This window comes from Spermophilus citellus (assembly GCF_964194105.1).
Source record: "Spermophilus citellus genome assembly, chromosome: 18".
Lineage (NCBI taxonomy): Eukaryota > Metazoa > Chordata > Mammalia > Rodentia > Sciuridae > Spermophilus > Spermophilus citellus.
In genome coordinates this window covers 41,880,761-41,904,552 of record NC_138200.1, presented here as the reverse complement: position 1 = coordinate 41,904,552, position 23,792 = coordinate 41,880,761, and the positions used below count along the sequence as shown (strand labels likewise).

At 51.6% G+C, this 23,792-nt stretch overlaps 1 protein-coding gene across 1 annotated transcript in view; it reads right to left on the bottom strand.

Annotated features, from left to right (window-relative positions):
* Positions 1-12,329: 12,329 nt before the first annotated feature.
* SLC6A2 (solute carrier family 6 member 2) overlaps positions 12,330-23,792 on the bottom strand; it is a 35,405-nt gene continuing 23,942 nt past the window's right edge. The window contains exons 5-14 of the mRNA XM_081274665.1: positions 22,058-22,192; positions 20,381-20,484; positions 19,198-19,322; positions 17,763-17,875; positions 16,679-16,807; positions 16,132-16,231; positions 15,023-15,123; positions 14,555-14,722; positions 13,246-13,317; positions 12,330-12,631 (exon numbers count right to left, since the gene is read on the bottom strand). Of these exons, the coding sequence (XP_081130791.1) occupies positions 12,608-12,631; positions 13,246-13,317; positions 14,555-14,722; positions 15,023-15,123; positions 16,132-16,231; positions 16,679-16,807; positions 17,763-17,875; positions 19,198-19,322; positions 20,381-20,484; positions 22,058-22,192 (1,071 nt within the window). The 3' untranslated portion in view covers positions 12,330-12,607. The remainder of the gene's footprint in view (positions 12,632-13,245; positions 13,318-14,554; positions 14,723-15,022; positions 15,124-16,131; positions 16,232-16,678; positions 16,808-17,762; positions 17,876-19,197; positions 19,323-20,380; positions 20,485-22,057; positions 22,193-23,792) is intronic.

Here is a 23,792-nt window from a genome sequence, read left to right as displayed (position 1 = left end):
TTTTGGACACATATGCCTTTCCACAGCACTAAGCCCTGATGAATCCAAATTTTAAAAGTTTAGAGTAAAAAGGGTTATTTTAAGTTTATCTTTGGGGGATATATACTTCTTCCCAATTCCCTCTTTTTGCTTTAATAAGTACATTTTAATAGTTTGATGAGCTCTTTCAACTATGCCTTGTCCTTGTGGATTGTATGGGATTCCTGTTATATGAGTAATGCCAAATGATGAGCAAAATTGTTTAAAAGAGGTAGGAGTATAGCCAGGACCGTTATCTGATTTTAATTGTTTTGGAATGCCTACAGTGGCAAAATTTTGTAAGCAATGAGCTATAATATCTTTAATTTTTTCTCCAGTATGAAGGGAGCCCATCAAAAATCCAGAAGAAGTATCAACTGTAACATTCAAATATTTTAATTTTCCCAATTCTGGCTAGTGTGTGACGTCCATCTGCCAAATATGGTTAGGTATCAGTACTCTAGGATTGACTCCAAGATTAACTTGTGGTAAAAAGGTCACACAATTTTGACATTGTTTTATTATTTGTCTAGCTTGTTCCTTAGTTATTTTAAAACGCTTTTGTAAAGTATTAGCATTGACATGGAACTTTTTATGAAAATTTGTAGCTTCTTATAGTGTAGAGAAAATATGTATGTCATGTGTAGTTTTATCTGCTAGTTCATTGCCCAAAATAAGGGCTCCAGGCAATCCTGTATGTGCCCTGATATGTCCTATAAAGAATGGATCTTTTCTGTCCCAGATTAGACTTTGTATACTGGAAAACAAAGAGAAAACAGTAGAGGAAGGGGAAATCCTACCAGCATCTTCAAGGGAGAATATAGCATTAACTATATACTGACTATCGGAAAATAAATTAAATACAGAATCTTTAAACATCACAAAAGCTTGTAATATGGCATTAAGCTCTACCTTTAGAGCTGATTGTTTGGGTACTAAAAATGTAAAAGTTTGATCAGGGGTAACTACAGCTGCTGTACCATTATTTGACCCATCAGTGAATATATTTGGAGCATTCATGATAGGTGTTTTTCTTGTCATTTTTGGAAAAATTACAGGATGCAATGACCAAAAAGACAATAAAGGATTAGATGGTAAGTGGTTATCAAATGAAACATTAGATTTGCACATGATTATTGCCCAAGTATTTAACTCATTAGCTAACTCATCAATTTGATCCATAGTATATGGAGAATAATATTATTGGGATAAATTCCAAACACTCCCTTTGCTGCTTTTATTCCTTTGAGTATTAATTGTCCTACAGCCTCAGGATACCTAGTAAGAATAGTGTTAGGAGAATAAGATAAATGTATCCATAATAATGGACCTTCTTGCCAAAATACTCCTGTAGGAATATTTTTGTTGGTAGTACAATAAATAATAAAGGCAAACTTATATCAATTCTATCCAAATGCATATTTTCCATATATGTTTCAATGATGTTTAATGCCTTTCTTGCTTCAGGCATTAACATTCAGGGTGAATTTGGATCTGATGTACCTTTTAGGATATCAAATGAAGGTCCCAACTCTCCTGTTGATATGCCTAGATAAGGCCTTATCCAATTTATGTCTCCTAATACCTTTTGAAAGTTGTTAAGTGATTTGAGTTGATCTACTCGTATTTGGATTTTTGGTGGATGGACCATGGTTGAGGATAATAGAACTCCTAAATAATTAATTGGAAAATTTAATTGTACTTTATCTATTGCTATCTCTGTATTATAATTTTTTAATAAGTTTGTAAGTGTGGGATAACATTCTAGCAATGTGTTTTTATCTTTGTGTGCTAATAATACATCATCCATATAGTGAAATATTTGTAGTTCAGGATTTTGATTTCTAAGTGGCTGGATTACTTTGTTAACATAAATTTGACACACAGTTGGGCTGTTAGCCATCCCTTGAAGGAGTACTTTCCATTCATATCTCTGATCAGGACCTTCATGATTCAGTGCAGGGATAGTAAATGCAAAATGTGGACTATCCTCAGGATGAATTGGAATTGAAAAAAAAAAAACAATCTTTAATATCTATAACTAAAACATACCAGGTTTTTGGCAAAGCAGACAATTGAGGAATCCCCGATTGAGCAGGTCCCATAATAACCATCTCATTACTAATGGCTCTTAAATCTTGCAATAATCTCCATTTACCAGATTTCTTTTTGATGACAAAAATGGGAGTATTATGGGGAGATATGGAAGGTTGTGTATGTCCCTCCGCTAATTGTTGTTTGACCAGGTCATGGGCTCTTGTATCTTTTCTTTAGTCAGGGGCCACTGAGGAACCCATACTGGCCTTTCTGATTTCCATGTAATTTTTATTATCTCAGTGACCCCTCCTGAAAACCCAATCCATGTCTGTCTGTTCCTTGATCTATTTGTATTGGTGCTGCTATACCTTGTTCTTGTTCTCCTAATCTTTTTCCTTTCCTAAAACCTTGTCTAGCCATAATAGTGGATGCATTTGAATTGATGGTATTTGTAAATGTTAGTCCTAATTGATCTAGGACATCTCGTCCCCATAAATTTATAGGAAGATGATCCAATACATATGGTTGTATAGTTCCCTTACATCCTTCAGGATCCTTCCAATCTAATACCATCGCACTTCTATGGGGATTAGTCACCACTCCTAAGCCTCGAAGCGTTTGAGTGGCTTGTTGTAATGGCCAATGTTTTGGCCATTCTTGAGGAGAGATGATGCTAAGGTCTGCACCTGTATCCTAGCCCATTAAATTCATGTCCTTGAATATTTAGTTTTAGCATGGAGAGAGAATCTAAATTTAAAGAAAGCATAGCCCAATCTACACCTGTGGAGCCTAATCCCCTGGAACCTCTTTCTACAGTACGACTGGAAAATTTATCATATAGGCTGGGTATTATTAATAACTGTGCTATTCTATCTCCTGGTGAAATTACTGATATACTCCTTGGAGAACTGGCTATAATTTTTATTTCACCTTCATAATCAGGATCAATTACCCCAGGACTTATCATAAGTCCTTTTAGAGTAGAAGAACTGCGTCCCAATAATAAGCCTACTGTTCCTTGGGGAAGAGGCCCTTTTACCCCTGTGGGAATGATTTGAACTCCCATGTCTGGAGTTAGTACTGTTCTGGCAGAGGTGTAGATGTCCAATCCTGCACTTCCTCTGGTTTGTCTAGTGAGGGATCTAATGGATAATGTGTCCTGGGCACTACCCTGATGGTGTTGCTGGGTTCCTCCAGTGCCCCGTATACTTGTGGTCGTGGGCCCCGGAGCATTGGGCCCCCCTGTCCGTATTTTGGCAATGGAGCCTGATGCCTTTCTCCATGATCTCGTGGGTACAGGGCATGCTAATCTTTGAGGTCCTGTCTCAGGATCCCATCTATCAACTACGGGGGTTGGGGGCCTCCCAGCCTATGGAGGTGGAGCTGTTGGTTGGACATTTATGCCCTCTGGTGATAGAAAGGTGTTAGTAGCAGTCTCCTGTTGTAACTTTTCCCCTGATGGCTTTTTCTGCTCTAAACTTTCTTCCTCTGTCTGACTAGCTCGAGAGACCTTCTCTTTTACTTGATTTTTTTCCTCTGTCTGACTAACTTGAGAGACCTTCTCTTTTTACTTGAATCAATATGTCTTCTCCTTCCTCTACCATTGTCTGAACTGAAGGCTTTTGACTAAGCAAACAAGATACCAATGTCTACAATGGCAGTGTGCCAACTGGCAGAGTCCCTGGGCTTGTCTTTTCTATTCTTTTTAAATCTTCACCATGATGGTTCCATTGTGATATATTTAACAACTCCTCCTTAAAAAGCCACGGGCTACATTTTTGTATTGTATCAACGTATGCCCTGACTGCTCTTGATTTTTCTGGGATGCCTCCTTCCTCTAACAATTTACTTAACACTCTTTCGGTTTGTTTTTTACTAATTTCTGATCCCATATTTCTACTATAATACAACCCAACAAGATGACGCCAAACAAAACTGAAACAGAATGAAACAAAAATGGAACAACACAAAATCATTATATCAGCCTTTCTATCCTCCTGAAATGTCCATCCATCCTTTCTCCCTATCTGTTCCTCAGACACAAATAGTTTTTCCTCAGATGTGAGCAGTTTTTCTTCCGTCTCACTCATCTCCAGGGACAGGCAACTTAAAACAAAAGCGAAACAAAACAAAAGAAGAATCTTAAAATGGCTACCCATCCTCTCGCCCTGCCCTCAGGGGCGAGCAGTTTACCTTATCATTTACCTTCAGTCGTTCCCCGTGTGAGCCACCAAATGCCGCAGTCTGGCTGGGCACAATTCACGAGCCACTTGTCAAAAGAAACGAACTTTATATTTAGAACCACACACGCCAAATAAAACAGCTCCTCAGGAAAAACCTTCAGAGCCCAACTGCCACCACCGGCTTCCCACAAGCCTCTCAACCCCCACTCCTCCCCTCTTGAGGCCGATTGGCTGGGTTGAGTGGGAGGAGCCAAAAGAGTCCCCCAATGAGCAGCTCCGTGGTCTGAAAAGGCAGGGTAACAGCCCAATGAGCATCACCGCAGAGGAGCCAATCAGCTGGCAGCTGGAAGTTTGCTGGGGCCACTGTGAGCCAATCAGCTGGAAGTTTGCTGGGGCCCCTTAGGCTGTGGCTGTCAACACTGGTCACCATGTGAGCTGCTTCCCTTTTCCAGACTCTTCCATCATGATGTTCAGCCTCACCTCAGCCTGAGGAATGGAGCCGGCCTTCTACAAACTGAGACCTCTGAAACCGTGAGTCCCCAGATAGACATTTCATCCTCTTAAATTGTTCTTGTCAGGTGTTTTAGTCATAGCAGCCCAAAAGCTGACTAAAACACTAGCAGAAGAATTCATTTTATCCTTAGCATATTGTAGGCACTTGGATGTACACATTTGCATGTTTTGATTTAAAATATGCATGGAAATTATCTCTCCTTGTAAATAAGTTACATATATGTCTAAATAAAGGGTGCCTTATGTGTTCATCGTTGATGAGGGTTTGGAACTCTCCCTGAGCAGACCAAGGAAGATGGGTGTCTCAGCGGCACAGTCGGGAACCACACCTCCTGGATTCAAACCCTAGTTCCAACAACTCCTTGGGTCTCAGTTTCCCAACCTGGACATGGGAAGCCTTCCTACCCCGCGGGGCTCTTAGGGGGACTCCGCGCTGGTGTTTGAGAAACAGTAAGAACAACAGTCGGCACCCCAGGAGCCGACCCCTCTGCCAACTCAACGTCAGCCCAGTCGTTGGCCTTGTCCAAGGTGCTGATGTCCTCAGGTCTCTGTCCTCCTGGGAATCTGAGGTGTGTGTGGCTGTGGTTTGGCTCCTCTCCGCCACTGGAGTTTTTGAATAAAGCCAGGCACACCTTGGGCCATTTTGTTTTGCAATTCCAAACTGAAAATGGCTGGCAGGGGGTGGGGGTCGGGGGTGTCCCCTGATGCTCACGGATGTCGTGTCGCTGACCTGAATCAACAGCCTGTTTGATATACCCCGAGTTGCCATGTCCTTGAAGGACCTCAGCTGTCACCCCCACCCTGTCACTCCTCCCAGGGACAGGACTTGGCTACTGTGGAGTGGCTGGAGACATGGTCTGGGTTCTCTAGCAGCTACCAGAGCTACTCAGGGTGCAAGAAGAGGGGTCCTGGGAATGGGCTCAGGGTGGGCAGCAGGCAGAGGCCCCGTTACTGAGTGACAGTGGCTGTGCTAGGGCTGCTGTGGGCCTCCCCTCTGCTCCCCCGAGGCTGCTGTCCCAGGCTGGGGCTCTGGGCTAGAGCTTGGAGCCTCAGAGGGAGAGGGATGCTCTTCCCCTGGCGCCGTCCTCTGCAGCAGAGCCCCAGGCTCTGTGGTCCCTGGGAAGGCCAAGACCACGGCCCTCACTGGGACCATCTCTGGGGACAGGGGAGGCCCTCTTGGGTTCCCCGTACCCCAAGCCTTACCCTCACACCCTGCTATCCTGCCTCGCCCAGCCCCCTCCCAAGCCTGGGCCCGACAGAGCCAGCAGTTGACAAGCAGGACACCAGAAGCCAGTTAGTTGCTGGCTATTTTCGGAGTCTCTGGCCACAAGTGCCTGTCTCTTCACCTCTGGGTTGCAGATGAGGTCAGGGCCAGCATGGTGTAGTGTCTCCCTCGTCCGCCATCGAGGGGGCTGATGACAGAAGGCTTGAGGGGCCTTGCAAGAGGCCAGGCCCAGGGAGCCAGCATTTGCTGAAGGTTGAGCCCTGCCCCCAGGTGGTCACAGGCGCTCAGATCCAGTGAGACTTGGATTTGGCTGCCCAGACCCAAATTTGAGCCTCAGCAGCACCATCCTAGATAGGAAGAGCCAGGACGAGAAGGGAACAGAGCTGTTCTGGCCACACAAACATGGAAGTCACCTTAACATGGGCAGAGTTGGGCACGGGGAAATTGGTCACCGCATGGCCGGTATGGACCCAACGTAGGACAGCTGAGGGTGCAGCAAGGCCTGTCCCCGACACACAGAACTCCCAATCCTCCCGTGGCCCACGATGTCCTCCTGTCACTCCCCTTTGTCCATGAAAATCTGAGGCAAAGGGAAGCTGAGTAACTTGCCCAAGGCTTCGGGACCAGGGTTTGGATCCAGGTACCACGGGCCCAGAGCTTGCTCCTAAGTGCTCTTACCCACTTTCGCCTTCAGCTACAGTGGTCTCCTGCCCACCCTTCTGAGACAGGAAGGCCTCAGATTCCACAGCAACGTCGTCCTTATGATCCAATATCCAGCAACATCCAGCTGAGGGCTGGAAGGAGCTCAGTGGTGGAGCGCTTGCCCGGCATGCCCAAGGCCCTGGGGCCATCCGCAGCATGAGAAGAAGGAAGGGAGGGAGGGAGGGAGGGAGGAAGTGAGGGCTAGACAGCTGGAATGCAAATCCAGTTCTAGTCTAATTCCAAACCCTTCACCTTTTCTACTAAACCAAAGACCTGAGAACCACAGACTACAGCCCCAACCTAGTCCACCACCTGTTCCATAAAGAGTTGCCTTCGTGTTGTAAAAACAGAGTTCTCACAGGGACACCAGCATCGGATGGGTAAGGGGCAGCCACTTATTGGACAGATCAAAAAAAACAGGCGTGAGTGGCGAGTGGCACAAGGGGACCCGATCCCAACGTCAGAGGAGCTGTCTCAGACGGGCACTGGGTGTCTCAAACTTACCCAGACCCTTGACCCTGACCTCACAGATCCATCCAGACTTCCCTGGACGGTCCTATTTGGGGCTAGATGACAAAGTGATCTTCCCAGTGCTCTGCAACAAGCCCCCACACATGAATTGGTCCTGCTGACCCTGCTGCCCTTTCCTGCAGCCCAGGGCTCCTGTCAGGGGGGAGCACAGCATGAGGACAGTGTTGACCAGGTGCGAGGGACCTGGCTTTGCCTGTCAGCAGCGGGGCGACTTCAGAGAGGTCACTCTTCACCCCAGCCCCAGGCGTCAGATCTGTCCAGTGGAAACGCTGGAGGCACTGGTGCGGTGGGCCGTGAGAGGGGCAGAGAAAGGGCAGTGGACATCGCCTTTAGTAAGGGGTGGCGCACACAGATGCCCAGGACCATCAGAAGAGAGAGGCCAGAGGCAACATGGTTGTCCCTTGTGTCCCTAAGGGATCGGTTTCAGGGCCCTCAGGAATACCAAGATCAGCAAACGCTCAAGCACAGAACCTTCTCCCACCCCGGCCGCTGCCCGCTTTAAATCATCTCAAGATTGCTTATCACACCCCCCACAATGCGAAGGCCACGGACGCCCCTGTCGGGAGAGGCTCAGGGGATGAGGACCAGGGAGGAGGCTGCTGGAGTTCCAGCAGTCCCGGCTTTCTCCAGCACTTCGATTCACGATGGTTGACCCTGCAGGCGCTGGATCCACAGAGGAGGGCTGACCGTATCCACCTGTGGCTCTGAAATATTTGAGGATCTGAGGACCTCAGGGGGTCCTTTCCTTAGGAAACCGGACGTGAACTCCTCCAAACATGAGATTTCAGGAGGGGCTGCACTTGGAAGCCCACCCTGAGCGTCTGGCTTGGGCAACTCGGGATCCACTGGGCGAACGGGCACCTTTGGGGACAGTAACGATGAATCTGCACAATGTCCTCAAAGAGCACCGCATGGGATTAAATTTCAGGGAATTCAGAACCCCACAGGGGCCAAAAGTGAGGCTCAGGACTCCCCGCGCTCCTCTGGCTCCCCCCACCCCTGTCAGACCAGGGGGCGGGGTGGAAGCTTCCAGAACCCCCATCGCCCCACAAGAGCCCACAGGGACACCTGCTCCCTGCCGTTGGCTCCATATGCAAGTCGCATGGGAACAGGTGGCTGGAATGGTCACGGCGTCTCTGGGGGCCAGCGGCTCCTCGCCGGGCCCCTGGGCACAAGAGACCTTGCCTCTCCCAGCACTGCTGCCCAGGCCTGTGCTTAGGGCTGTCAGAGAAGAGCCCAGAAGCTTCCCACAGAGGGGCTTAGACGTGTGCAACCTGCTGCTCCACCCTTTCCTGACAGTGTCCACTCTACCAGGTCCCAAGAGACACTGCCTGCTCTCTGCCTGCGCATCTCCAGGGCTGGGCGCTCACGGCTTCCAGCACGGGTCCTTCCTGCGTTCCGGCCTGAGGTGCTCTGGGCTGTCCTCTGGGGCTTCCTACCTATGGCCTCCGTTCAGCCCTGGGCCCAGCCGCCCGCTCTGACGGCCTCCGCTTACGTGAAGGCTCCAACTGGTGTTCTGTTAGCAACCCCTCCCAGACAGGTGTCGTCATCGTCATTGTTGAAAACAAGTCTCTGTGAGTTCAGGTCGTCCCCAAGCAGTGACAGTACTCAGCTCTGAGGACCTACGTGTGACTGTGGCCCTCGTCCCAGGAAACGTCACACACACACAAGATTGTGCCTTAATTCAATCCAACTGGAGGTTCTGATTCCCTTGAAAGTCAGTCCTAGAACCAAACACAGAACTGGGGAGCTACACCTGCTGTTTGGTAGCCGCTTTTTATTTAGGTAAAAATATATGCTGGGCTCTGGGTCAGTGTGTGCGAGGCTCTGGGTTTGATTCCTAGCACTAAAAATGTGAAATGGACATGAAATCTCAGAGCTAAGATCACAGACTCAACCCCTTCCAGTCTCCTGTACCATGGGTTATGAAAATAATCAGCGGGATGAAAAGTGGGCCACTGAAACCAAAAGCTCTTCTTTACTAGCTGGAGGCTGGTCACAGACCAACCCACTTGCCTTACATAATTGGCAGCATTTTACCTCATGACAGAAAGCATTTGAACTCCATCAGCAGATACGTGGCACAGGAAATATCCTTTATTATTCTGTACACTTATATTTCTATGAAGAGAACAACTTTTAAAATAAACTCAATCAGACACAGAGAGTTGCATGACACCAAACGGGCCCGTGATTCAGAGAGGACACTATTGAAACATTCCTTGTTCATACAGAAACAGGGACAGAGGGATGACAGCAGGCACCCCCGGAACGACTTCACAGTCACCAGCAAGCCCAAGTGGCCATCAGCAGGGCTACAGTCCTGGGACGCCCGGGGACAGAGTGGGACTCCTCGACTGGCCTCCAATACCATGGGACTCCACAGCCAGCCTCCAATTCCACAAAACAGGCCTCAAGACAAAGGGTCAGACTTTTCTTTTATTCAAACAGCAAGTGGTTTGGAAATTTGATATTTCTAAGCTCAGTAGGTCTTTGGTGACAGGATCGCTTTGGGAAGCCCTGCAGTTAGGGACATGCTGTCTTCACCATAAATTTAGCACAAGAATATTGTCATGGAGACATGCAGAGGCTTTTTTTTTTTTAAGTGAATGAGACCTTTGATTATGTGATATAATCCCTGATTTTACACACAAGGGCCTTACCACCCAAAGATGTGAAGCCACTCACCCCAGTCCACCCAGCTAGTTAGCCACAGACCCAGGTCTGTGCAACTCTAAATGCTGTGCTATTTTCAGAACACCATAACACCCTCTCTGTTCTTTTCCATTCTGTAGCTTTCAACAGAAATAAACAAACATATAGAGTGGATCCAGTGGGATTCTTCTGGGAAATTCCTATAGGAAATGACTTCTTTGGTGAGAATGCTCCCGTCTTACATTATCAGACTGGAAGACAAATCATACGGCAGGATATTGGCTCCCACTTGGGAAAAGAAAATCCCTCTGAGAATTAAGGCAGCTTGGGGACTTGGTTCATCGGGATATTTGGGATGAGTTGGAAGCTCCCCTTCTCCTCGGTCTCCTTTGTGTCTAGGATGAAGACTCGCAGGCAGATGCTCAAGAACAGACACCAGGTAGACGTGGACAGGAAGGTTGAAATGGTGTCTCATATTTCATGGAAAATAATAATTCTTTAAAAATCTAGTAAAATGTCCCAAGTGTCAAGTGTCATATACAGTACACAGGAGCACCCTGGTCCTGGGTGACCTCTGCTATCAAAGAAAGGTCACAAAAAAGAAGTCAAGCGATACTCATGACCAGCACTCCATCCTACCCCTCAGATGGCACGGGTGGCGAGGTGAACCCCGAGGGTCTCCCAGAGGGTCCTGTGCCCACAGCGAGGAGGTCGGATCCCTTTCTGGGTGTGTGCTCTTGTCAGCCACAGCGACGGGCCTCCGGGGTGGGGTGCCTCTGTTGCAGGGGTGACTACCTTCCTCCAAAAGGAGCAGCTGAGTGACTTCCTGTGGCAGGTGGCCAGGGGAGAGTGCGTGACAGCCTCTCCCCTCTTATCCCTTTGCCCTGGGACAGAATTTAGTGAGCTTCTCTGGTCACGTCAGTCTGGGTCAGGGAACCCCATGGCACAGGCCCATGGATGCCCAGCGTCCCCGGACTGAGGGCCGACTCAACCCCTTAGGAGCTGAGACCTTGAACGGGAGCCATTGAAAGGCCTGGTCTTAGTTTGCTCACGGGGGAAACCAGGCGACAGGAGCCCGCCCTGCTGTCCTCCTGGGGCAGCTGGGAGGCGACCTGGGTGAAAGTGCTTTATTGAAAAATAAATAAATGTCAACACCTAAGAGGAACTGTCACCCATGGGAGGAGCAGCCACACCTGCTGGGTGTGGAACAGGACAGGCCACACCTTTCCCCGGGCCCAGGACACTTGGGCTGGAGCTGGCCTTGGTGAATGGAAAGACCCAAAGTCTCCTGATTTCCCTGATTCAGCAGGGACTGCCTAGGGCCCTCCCTCAGGGACAAACCCGGCAGGTACAGAGTCACCCCCGTCTCAGGCCCCACCCCTTCTCCATGTGCCCCCTCCGTTCCCTCGTGTCATGCAGTGGCCTCTTTTATTTTGCCCAAAATTCTGCAGAGGGGCTCCCCCTCGTCAGAACATCAGGGCGCCATCTGTGTGTCCAGCGAGGGCACAAGACACTCAGACCACAAACAGAAACCCACAGCCACCCGTCGGTTCCCACGGAACTGAAGCCAGCCACCACCAGAGGGCCCCGCTGGCTCGTTAGTGAACCCCCGGGATCTCCAAGCCACCCACGCGCTCTTGGTTGGGTGGCCAGGTGCTTGGTCCCACCTCCCCCCATCCCCAAGGTGCCAAGTTAGTTTATGAAGAGACACAAAAGGGAGATTCAGGGCCAGTCCCCATGGCTCAAGAGCCCCGGCTGGGAAAGGCCTTTCAGGTGTTAGTGGACAGTGATCACCACAGCCTTTCAGGCTGTCCCTGGGCAGCCACCTGGCCCCATGAGGACAGCAGAGAGTCCTGTGAAGGAGGCACACACGTGGCTTCACTGGGTCTCTCCCTGCCCCATTTACATAGGAAGGTCCTAGGAACCACAGATAGGTTTGTGGGCACCATGTCTCTGACACAGGGGGCCAGCACAGGGCTTTGGGGTCTCTAGGGGTTTGCCTAGTGCAGACACCTCTGTGGAACCTGCGCTCTGTGGCTCATCCACCTGCCTCCCTGACATCCATGTCCCCTGGACTATCTGAACACCAGAAGCCAGTGGAATGTTCTGGAACACAGACACATCAAACTCAGGTGAGCCAGAGGGGAAACTATGAAAGTTTCTGCTCAAGATCCTCCAAAGTATCTATCTGCTGACTTCATCCAAACTCCCAGACTGAGGTTCAGCACGCTACCTGGGGTGGGTAAGAGAAAGAGGACCTGTGGACCCCGCCTCCCCTCACCAAGCTCAGCTGGGCTTTGGTTGGTTGTTTTGTTGGTTTGTTTTGTTTTTAATCTGAACAAAAGACCATCCTCTTGCAGTTTTGGCACGCTGAGGATTTCTTCAAAGTACCAGGGAATGTGGTAGAAGATTCTGCCTGAGCCATGGAACTCAGATTCAGGGGGCTTCCAAAGAGGGGAGTCTCCCCCTCAAATAAAGGGCGTTCCTGGAAGTCATGATCCTTTTTCCTCCTTTCTTCCTCTGCCCTGAGGCTTACCCGTCCTCCCTGCTCACAGCCCCCAGGCCGGAGGAACAGAGGCAGAACAAAAGTCAGAGCCACTCAATTCTTTGTAACTGGGAAAAGTAGAATATGGGGGTCAGAAAGCGCATCTTCCAGGAGAGGAACAACAGGACAGCGTCCGGGGCAGGAGGGAAACAGCTGCCTCTGGCCTGGACGGTGGGTTCCTCCTCCTTGGGGTCGGGTTCAGATGGCCAACCAGTGCTTCAGCTGCACAGGAAGACAGCAGACCTTGAAGACAGGGCCCAGGGGCGGGGACCAGGAGCACCCAGGGTCAGCGGGGCAGGGCACAGCAAGCAAAGGGGAGACAGGAAAAATAGCCGGTCCCTTCAGTGCCCTCAGGGGACAGGCAGGTGGATGCCACACTTATCACTGAGGCCTGGAAGGCACAAAGGCACCTTCCCAAATATGGAAGTGTGACACAGGCCCTGGCTACTCGCAGGACTCCCTGATATCCAAGTCCTGGGCTTTTTTTTTTTTAAGGGATAGAATAGGGCTTAGGCCAGGAATGTGTTACTGATGTCCCCGCAGCTCTTTCTTCAAGATAAGACATTCTCACCTAGTTTGGGGGCACCCCATGGTGACCACTCATGGAAGGAAATATAGAGTTCTAGGCAAATGTGGCATTGAGTATCCGGGGTCCAAGGACCAGAGGGCAGGAGGACGCTGGTGAAGGCAGAGGGCAGGCCCTTCTCCTCCTCCACCCATCACCACGGTCCTGGGGGCTGCGGCCACTGTCACTGAGTTTTCTGGCTCCCGGGTCCTGCCACCGCGGGGAACAGCTGTGCTCCCCACCCCAACCCTGTGCTCCGGGCTGCACCGACCTGGAACTGCCTGACGTCCCTCTCCGCCACCAGGTGGTGCTCATTCTCCGGTGTGACGCCGTAGGCCACTCTCTGTGGAGACAGAGCAGGGAGGAGCCTCAGTTTGGCCCAGGGACAGCTTCCCAGCAGTCGGCTGGCACCCTTTGGACCTGAAGCCCCTCTTGGATCTATAGAGACACCCTCCCACTCGGTCCCCTCGGGTCCTTCATCCCGGGAACGGTTGTCAGGCCTGCTCTTGGGCTCAGGCGCTGGGGAGGCCTGCGCATGGGAGCTGGAGGAGACCCACCGGGTCCCCTGGGGACCTGACAGCCCATTAGGGGCTGGCACTGAGCCAACACACACAGGTCACTTCAAACTAAGGTCGCAGTGAGTGGACAGTGAGAGCACGGAGGAGGCGCCTGGGCTGGCGTGGGATCAGGGAGGGCCTCCCGAGGTGGACCCGGTGCAGGGACTGAGTCCATGATGGGAGGCCCTCCGCTCCCAACGGGTGAGGAAGGAAGGTCCCGGTCCTGGCTCCCACATCCGGGGTGAAGCTGGCTGAACACGGTCCTCCCCGTGAGCCAGGACGGCGGCCGTCTGACTTTGGGATTTCAGCGTGATAAGGACAGGGATTTTCTTAATATAGTTCCTGGAACGGTGCCTGGCACACACTAGATTCTTCATACATACCTATCCAGTGAGCAGATCAAGGAAGGAGGGAATGGGATCTTTGTTTCACAAAGTAAGGACATGAAGGAAAGGCTACTGCCATTCGTTAATTTAAAAAAGGGGGGGTGGATTTTCACAGTCAAATAGCGGGAATGGCATGATTTCAGAACACAGGCTCCATGTCCCAGACATCCACAGGGACTTGTGCGTGTGCATGCATGTAAAAAAGAAAACCACGTTAGAAGTCCTTGATTGAGGCTGCTCAGATCATTATGGTCAGGAAAGAAGTACGTAAAACCAAGATGACCAGATCAGTGGGCTTGGGACATCTGTCAACTTTAGAAGGGGACCCAGAAGTGGGCCCAGCTCGGGCAGTCTGGCTGGTGGATCCTTCCTGACTCCAGGGCTCAGCCTCTCCTTGCTTACGGTGGCAGGAACAGCCATGGTGACATGGTGACAGCTGGCCCAGCTCCTCCGTGCTGGGCCCTGTGCTGAGGATGTCCTTTCTCCTTTAAAGGTGCACAACATGGTCCCCGGGGACAGAGGTGGACACGGAGGCTCAAGGAGATGGATAACTTGGCCCCGACAGCCCTGCCCTTCTGTCCCACCCCAACAGAAATGTCACTTCCCGTCCCACCCCCATGACCAACCCAGAGCTCACCTCCCAAAGGGAGCCCCGCAGGCTGAGGAACTTGTAGATGATGTAGGCGGGGACCAGGACCATGGAGGACAGGGCGATGCCCCAGCCCACCCAGTTGGCCCAGGGCGGGAAGACGTAGTCGTCGTAGGTGAGCGGCTTGAAGTTGATGATGCTGACCACCACCACGAACTGGGGCGGGTACGGGGGAGAGGGAGGAGAGCATGGCGGCGGGGGGGGGGGAGATGAGCCAGGAGAGATGAAGCAGGAGTGAGTGGATCCCAGGGAAGGAGAGAGGAGGAAGGAAAGAGAATCCCAGAGGGCAACTGCTGAGGTGGACGCCCACCATGTCCCCAGGCTGAGCACCCAGGGTTCCTGTCTGCATGGCTGGCCTCCAAGGCCCAGTGCCTCCGCCCCGAAAGCAAAGGTCTCCACCCCAGCCCACCCTGGACATGCCACCTCGCCCCTGGGCTCTAGCCACACAGTACGCACCAGGAGGAAAGCAGGGCTCACAAACTTCCAGCACAGTCTCCAGTACAGCCCGGGCTTGAACCCCATCATCTGCTGGATGTCGTTGCTAAACCTGTCCACACCTGGGCACACGAAGGCACGCCTGTCATGGCAGTCCCTCCCTATGGCAGGCTGGACCCCCAGAGCCAGGGTATCCCTTGGGTCCCCCACCCCCGGAAGTTCTGGCTCCAAGTAGATGGCAGGACAGGGGGGTCAGAGACTGAGCCGCTGGGGCTTAGGAGACCCGGGAGGGCACTTTGCTGATGCAGAGCAAGGGAAAGGACAAACTCAAGGACAGTGTCACCTTTCATAAGCCACCCCAATTAGTGTGTATGAGGGAAGCCAGGGCTCGGGCAGGGCAGAGGACTTGCCCCAGGCTACAGAGCCACATTGCCCTGACTCCAAAGCCCAGCTCTTTCTTCTTATTCTTTGTCTGAAAATAACAACCACGTGCACATCCTTTTTGCATGCACACGTAGACATACGTGGATGTGTGTCCCTGGCTGCAATCGGATAGAAGAGGTCAGGCTCCTACACTGCAAACACTTCCCAAGAAAAGTCAGAACAAGACTGATACTTGGGTGTCCCACACAGGGGGAAAAACAGCAATTAGCATCTGACAGTTGATCAAATGTTTTCTTGGGTTCTAGAATAAGGTTATTTGATAAAATACAAGATCCCCAGTTAAGTTTGAAAAGGAATAGGATAAATATGTCTATGCAGCGTTTGGGACATACTTATACTAAAAAATAAAAAAAGGAAAAAACATTGTTTATCTGAGATCTGAGATTAACTGGGCAGTCTGTGTTTTGCCTGCTCAATCTGACAACCCTAGGAGAGAATGAATTCCACGGGTGGGCTCAGCGACTCCCATGGGTTCCTCTTTAGACCCGGACCCTTGGTGCCTCGGGGGCCTCTGTCGCTTCCTGTTAAGGGGAGTTTGTTCGAAGAGGAGCTGGGGTCAGGGAGACTTGCTCCCCACATGAGGCCTGCCCAACTCTGGAGATTCAGGAGGCTGCCTAGAAATGGACGTCCTTTCACATCCAGCTGGAGGGCCCCAGGAGCCCTGGCGACCAGAGCTGCTCACATACCGTAGAACCAGGACACTCCGATGGCTTCCATCAGCACAGCAAACAGGATGGAGGTGCCGGCCGCAAACGTGTCCAGGAGAGTCAGCACGTAGATTCCACCCTGGGGCACAGAGAGAGGCCTGGGGCCATCGTTGGCCAGAAGAGGCCACTGACTGTTGCATCTACCATGTCTGACCTGTCCCCTGACCCACATGCTCAGAACCCTGTTAGGGAATGCAGGTGACAGGGTTGTGGCTGTTCACATAGGACCTACCTATTTGCGTTCTAACCAAGGCCTCTGGGAGCCGTGGGCTCTAGGGGTGGGGGAGATGGACTTCAGAGGGGCTCTGCTGCCCACAGATCCATAAGCAGCAGGGGTGCCTGGAGATCCTCTGGCTCAGAGGTGGAGGGTCACCCAGAGGAGGGCCGCAGGGCGGAGGTCGATGCTGGCCCTGCTCTCATACCCCATGGCTCCGCGGGCTCAGCCCAGCCCTGCACGCGCCAGCTCTACTGCTGGGGACTGACATGCAGTCCCGGAAGCTCCAAGTGGCCCCGAGTCCCTCCTCACCTTGGTTATGCAAAACAGGGCCAAAAGGAACGTGCCCACAGTGACGCCCAATGTGAAGAGTTTCCGGTGTCGCTTGAGCACCTGGAAGTCGTCGGCCAGGCCCGTGATGACAGCCTCCATGCCTCCCATCTGGAGGGAACAGGTGGGTGTGGAGCAGGCGGGGCCCCCAGTCTGGACCCTAACTGCCTTGGGCCTCCAAGGCCAGGGCGTCAGGCACCCTGGCCTCTCTCAAGAAGTCAGTGCCTGGTCCTACCTTCCTCCCCTCCTCTCCTCCCTGTCCTGCCCTGCTGTCAGTCAAACTCAGACATAGAGGGTGGAGAATTAAGTTGACCTGTCTGCCCACCATCAGCTCCTGATGGCTCCCTCAGCCCCAAGGAGACGGAGGAGCCCGCAGAGAGTGAAGGGCGTCCAGTGTATTCCCCAGGGGACACATTTGCATATAAAAAGGGCTTTCTAGAAACATCCACCAGAGAAGAGCTTCTAGTGTGGGCAACTTCAAAGCAGCAGTTTTGGACAAGGACGTTCAGCTGCCTTTCTAATCCATCAAGTGGTCACCTCCGACTCCAGACTCCAGGTCTGAATGGCTCTCCAATCCTATTGCTCTGGGCACATGCATCCCCTAAGGGATGAGCCACGGGCTGAAGAAGACACAGGCCACCATGCTCCTGTCCTCTCCTCTTGGCAGACATTGTCAATGAGAATCAGAATTCTCCCCTGGGACTCAACACCTGCTCCTGGCAGATCTATCAGTTAACGGAAAGGCAGCGGGAGGAAGCTGTTTGTCAGCCCTGCACACCTCAGGCACCATGTGCGAGGGGTGGTCACAGATAGAAAAAGATGTCAGGAAATCCAATCCTGCACGTGAGCCTCACAGAAGGATCTAAGAAATGCTTTTGTTGGTTGTCGATGATGGAATAGAATAAGTGGGAAAGTGTTTGGTTGGACCAGAAGATGCCACCATGTCCCCTCTGCATTCAGCCCTGTCTGCACAATGAGGAATGCTCTTTCAGAGGCTGAGTCGGGTGACCCTCAGGGAGGCGGGTCAGGCCCAGGGATGGGGCAGATCCTGAGCAGGGTCACTCACGGAGCTGTCAAGGCCCAGGGCCAGGAGCATGACGAAAAACAAGATAGCCCAGAATGTCGATCCCGACAGGGTGGAAATGGCTTCTGGATACAGGATGAACACGAGGCCAGCTCCTGTAACAGACATCAAGGTCCTTATCAATGGCTGGGACTACTGATCAGAACTACAGGGAGCTGGGGAACATCTGCTCAAGCTCAGCTCCAGGACACTTGGTCAGTCCTATGTAGTGGGTAGTGCTCACCAAAGGTCAGGAGATGACACATGAAGCTTGTAGGACAACAAGCAACAGGGTCCCCAACCATGGACTAAAACCTCCAAGACTTGATTCAAAATAAGCCTTTCCTCTTTATAAGTTGATTTTCTCAGGTATTTTTATTACAGTAACAGATAGCTGGCTAACACAACCAGTGCATCAAGGAAATTGACCTCAAACACCCAGGTGAAGAGCAGTGCCTTTGCCTAGACAGCCATAAGCTACATGTGGCAAACCCATCTCCTACACTCCACGAAGGATCCACTCTTATTTTCAAAAGCTGGTGGTCCTCAAAGTCAATTAGAGGGAACCCTTACCCAGGTCTCAGCTTCTTTGTGGTGGGAAGAATACAGGAAGCAGTGGAGAAGGACACGGCTCCAAAGTCAGACTGATGAATTGCTGGCATCATTGTTCACCAACTGGGTGACCTTGGTCCTCGTGCTTTGGTTGTCTTACTTTTGTCATCATTAAAGTGACTCTTACCTCTCAGTCTTGTGAGCACTAGATGGAATTAAGTTCCTATGGCTTGAACGTAGGTTGTCCCCACCCAAACTCATGCTGAGGTCCGGTCCCCAGCGTAGCAATATCCAGAGGTGTTGGGGACTTAAAGAGGTTACTAGGTTATCAGGATTAACATTTTTCTTGTAGGAGTGAACATTGCTCTTTAAGGACTGGATTGTTACTGGGAGAGCAGATTATTTAAAATGCTCCATGCCCAGCCCTTCTACACAGTCATTTCCCCCTTCTACTTTGTGGTGAGTTGAATAGCATGTGGTCCTCACCAGAAGCTCAGTGGATGTTACTGTCACACTCTTAAATCTCTAGATCTGTGAACTCATTGAATTTCTTTTATGCATAAATCACACTGCCTCAGGTACTTTGTTATAGCAACAGAAAATGGACTTAGAGATATGTAAAATGATTAGCATAGGGGCTTCCAGAGTGGGCACTTCGAGAACTGTTCCCCCTATTCCAACTCAGAAGAAGGTTCTGTTACCTACCCAGGGCCCAGCGTTGCCTGGAATTCCCACTGACAGCCTTAGGGAAAGTCCATCAAGGGGACGGTTTGGAAGCGCCAGCCCTCGCAGTCCTACAGCCAGGGGAGGGCTCTGCAGCCAGGAATGAGGTGGCTTTCTTGGTCCCTCCTCCCTTGGCTGGAGCCAAAGTGGTCTGCTCACCCACCTTCAGTGGCAACGTCCTCGATGTTGACCTTGTGTTCATGCGCCATGTAACCGAGGATGGAGAAGATGGCAAACCCAGAGATAAAGCTGGTGACACAGTTGATGGTGCTGGTCAGCAGGGCATCCCTGGGGGGAAGAAGTGCTGCTAGTTCAAGTCCCCCTGACTCTCACCCTCCAGCCCTGCCCACCACGGATCCCTGCCCATCTGTGGAATCTGCAGCCTGGACCTAGCCTCCAATGCCATATCCTGGTGCCACATGGACCCCTAGTGACCTTCGCTGGGTCAGTAGCTGCTGGTGCAGGAAGTAGGTGACTAGCTGTGGAGGGAATAGTTCAATGCCAGACTCTGGTATCCAAATCTTGTTGGGGAATCAGGTCATGAGGCTTCTTCTTCCAAACTCTCCGTGGCTACCCAGGGTCTCCCAACGGCTCACCTTGGCATCGGTTGCTAAGATGACCCAACCTTCCTTTTAGGGTTATTTCCCATGACTTCCAGGCCAGTCACTTGGCTGGTCCCAGCCCCGGTGCATGCTGCTCCTCACCACACGTGCCTTCCACCCCAGGTCTGCCAGCCATGGTCTATCCAAGGCCGACCACCACGCCCTTCCTTCCCCATCCTGAAGCTTGCCCTGATGGCACATAGTCATCCTACTCTTTCTTGTACCAAAGACACTGCATTCTGCTTAAGCCTCAGATGGGGTGACAGATGGACTCCGGTCCGTGCCCATCTCTGCAGTCCTCATAGCACCGGGCCTGCAGGGGGCAGCACTGAGAACTTACTGACCCAGACTGGAGCAGGTCTGACTCACTCTCCCCTCCAGTCCTACCTCTGACCCAGCCAGGCCGATCCGGCTATTCCACCCCTGGCTGCCTGGTCATCTGATGGACAGAGCCAGGCAGCACCGTCTGCTCTGAAAGTCACACGGTGCTCCTCTGACCCATATCCAGGATCTCCTGATCCTACTGACCCCAGCTTTCCCTGATGGGTACCTCATGACCGTTTAAAAAGCATCCTGGGGTAAACACATTCATCAGGACACCATAGGTCCATCAGCATTCACAGAATGCCCAGGATGTCCACCGGAAGGAAATTTGGCTTGTCCAAGAACATCCGGACCAGACCCAGACCCCTCTTCCATCCCCTCAAAGGTCTGAGCCTTTCATAGCTTGGGGAAGGAACTTACCTGTAACAGTTGTTGTCAAACTTATTGTAACTGGCGAATGCAATCAAGACTCCAAATCCAGCCCCCAAGGAAAAGAATATCTGAGTTGCAGCATCAATCCACACCTGAAAGCGCAGATGAAAGCCGTCACCCTCTGCTGCCTACAGAACTGGAGCTCGGGGTGGATGGAAAGCCCCGGGGATGCTCTGGGACCAGGGAACGCCACCTCTCCCAGAGACAGCGGGGGTCTCCCTAGCATCTCCCAGCCTTGGGCAGTCAGGGCAACCTCAGCTTGGAGGAACTCAGGGCATCAGCTGAAAGCCCTTAATTTTCAAAGACAGTTTATCAGCTTCCTAGTTCTAAGCCAGGGGGTCGACAGCGCAGGAGCAGAGGGTCCTGACCACCTTAGGAGTTAAGGGGATGACATCCACAGCAAGAGATTAATGAGTGGACTTTTCCGAGTCCAGGACAAATGGCGGCCTTGGAAAGCAATGGGGATTATTGATTCCATCTTTGGGGTGATGTGTGCACACAGCTGGAGGCCTGAAGACATGAGCCCCTCTCCAACCTCCCTGCCAAGGTTAGCCCTAGTCAACCTCACCCCTCTAATATCGTCACTCATCACCCCTCTTCTGTACAGTGGGGGTCATTATACCTAGCCCATAGGAACTGAGCTGCAATTCAGATTTGAATGGGGAGATTTCTGTCCTCTCCCCATCGCACAATGAGAGGGGCACTCTCACGGAGGGGGTGGGGGTCTGCTCCTTCAGACTGCATGAAGGGCTTGATCTCCACATGTCTGAATGACTGAATCTCTCAAAAGCGAGACAGTTGCAGAACAAGTGGAATCATATGTTCCACAATTAACAAGGCAGATTCATGCTGGGTTACATTTCTGGCAGTTGCTAAGTAAATAGGTTTTCTCTTGGTCGTTGGTCTATAGCATGGTGATGTGCTGGGACATTGAGCGGGGCAGGAAGCACACTGGGATATATCTCTCCTAATTCTATGTTGCTGCCGCCTGCCAGGATCTTTGCGGGTTCCTATAAACAGCGAAGAAGCCCTGGAGAACTGTGAGAAAGTTGTTGAGCTTTTCTCCCTGGTGGGGACCTGCGGGGAAGAGGCTGGAAGTGATCTCCGCTGTCATTTAAAGATGCTCAAGGCACTCGGTCCCTCCAAGATGGTCTCTGCACCCATCCTCACCCACTGCCCTGGACTTCATTACCAAATTCACCCCTTCTTCATTGCAACTTGGGGCTTTAGGCAGGACAGTGAGCTGGAGGAGGCTGCTGGGGGAGAGAGGTGGCAGGTCCAGGTCTCCCTGGGGGCTGACATGACAGGATGGTGGCCAAGGCCATGGCTGGGGACTAGAGAGTAGAAACAGGGAAGGGGCGACTGGGGTGGACGAGGGTGCCGTGGGCACAGGACAGGAGTAAGCACCGAGGGCATCCTGGTCCCCGTACACGGTCTGGCCCACATTGCAAAGTGTGGTCCATGAAGGCCACTAAAGGGAACCACAGAAGCCCAGGCCATCAGAGCCAGACAGGCTGTGCAGACCCTCAGGGGACCTGCCACTAAGAGCCAGAGGGGTCCTGTCCACAGCTGCACAGCGAGTTTGTGGCAGAACTGGGACCAGTTTCTCCCATCACCATCTGCTCCTGAGAACCCCCCCTACCTTGGCCCAGTCTGGGCACTGACCGTGGCCTCCTTTAGGCGGTGGAAGTCGATGTGCAGGTAGGCGTTGATGCCGTTGGAGGCGCCGGGCAGCGTGACGCCATGGACCAGGAGCACGAATAGCACAAAGTACGGCAGGGTGGCTGTGATCCACACCACCTGGCAAGGGACGCGCAGCTGTGAGTCCTCCATCAGCAGGAGGGTGCTGGAGGGACACAGGGTCCTCTCCCAGAGAGCCAGTCACGCCCTCCCGCCAGCTCCCTTCACCCAACACACGTGCCCAGGCTCCACCTCCAGGTCAGGCGCCAGCCAGACTCCAGGGACAGAACAGTGAACAGAGCTGGCGCACCCGGGGAAGCTCAGAACCCGCGAGGCCATCTCCATAGTGCTGAGATGGAAGCTGAGGTCGCCATGGGCAAAGACGAGGCTCTCATAGCACAGGTGCCACCCCCTCACAAAGCCACCTCTCCTGGTCCCTTCAAGTTGCCTCAGGTAGAACTAAGCTTATCCCCATTTTTGTGTCCACTGCTCCTGCCAGTCCTGCATGCATCCGACCACAGGTATTTTCTGGACCCATCTTACAGGCAGGGTTTTAAAGATTTTCATTTTTTCCTCCCTCCTCCTCCTCCTCCTCCTCCTCCTCCTCCTTCTTCTCCTCCCTTCTTTTTCTCCAAATTTTTGCTTCTCCCTCTTTTCCTTTACCCCCACTTAAGCATACCCTCCGAAGCCCACTGCCCAAGCAGGCCTGTGGCTGGGCAGAGAGCAGAGTCTCTGCCCCTTCTCCATATTAGTTGGAGCAGATTTGGGACAAAGTGTCTTTTTCAGAAATCCAAAGGGGAAGAGATCATCCTCAGACTAAAAAGAGCCCCCTCACCCTCCTGCCCACTTGGAGGAAGAGATTACAAAATGTGGACGCTGAGGGCTACGCAGGCCTCTTGGCTGTTCCTTGGTGCCCGTGGCCACATGTCATAGTCCCTGGGGAAGCTCTAGATAAGAATGCTGATGCGCAGTTCTCAGTCTTGAGTTTCTGATCTAACTGGTCTGAGGTGATATCTGAACCCAGACTGAACTTCGGTGTATTTCAAAAACTTCCCAAGTGACAACAATTTCAAGGTTAAAAATCCCTGCTATAGGCAAATGCAGCTGTGGGCATCCTTGTAGGACAATACTGTACCCTGAACAGAAAATCAAGCCAGGGCCAGGGTGGTCAGACTCAAGGAAGACTCAGCTGAAACAGGAGAGCACACATAACTTAAAGACCAGGTGGTTCCTCCTCTCAAAAGTTCTGGCAGTCTGCAGCCCCCAGGGTCTTTGCATGTCCCTTGGGACAAAATGGAACCCTCAGTACATGACTGAGAGTCAAGTTCTTTGTCCACCTTGAAAGATAGGGCTCAAAACAAAAATCAAGACACAGAAAATAAAGTCCTATGTTTTCTATGCCTACACTTAAAGACGGAAATGTATCCTCCCTTTGTATGTTTGTCTGTCCTTCCCACTGGACTGTCACACCTTAGAAACAAAAGTTTCAAAAAATTATGCCCAGCACCTGGCTTGAATGGGTCCTTTAAACCATTTATTGGATGAATGATTGGACAACTGGGGAGGTAAACATGACCTGGAAAGGGAGCTGTTCGATTTCTGTGTGGCCTCACTCAGTGGCCCTGGATTTGGTCTCCCTAACCAGGATAAGTGGCTCCTTAGCATCAAACACAGACATTCCTCCCATACCTTTGTGGGGGCCCTGTCTACTACGGGCCCC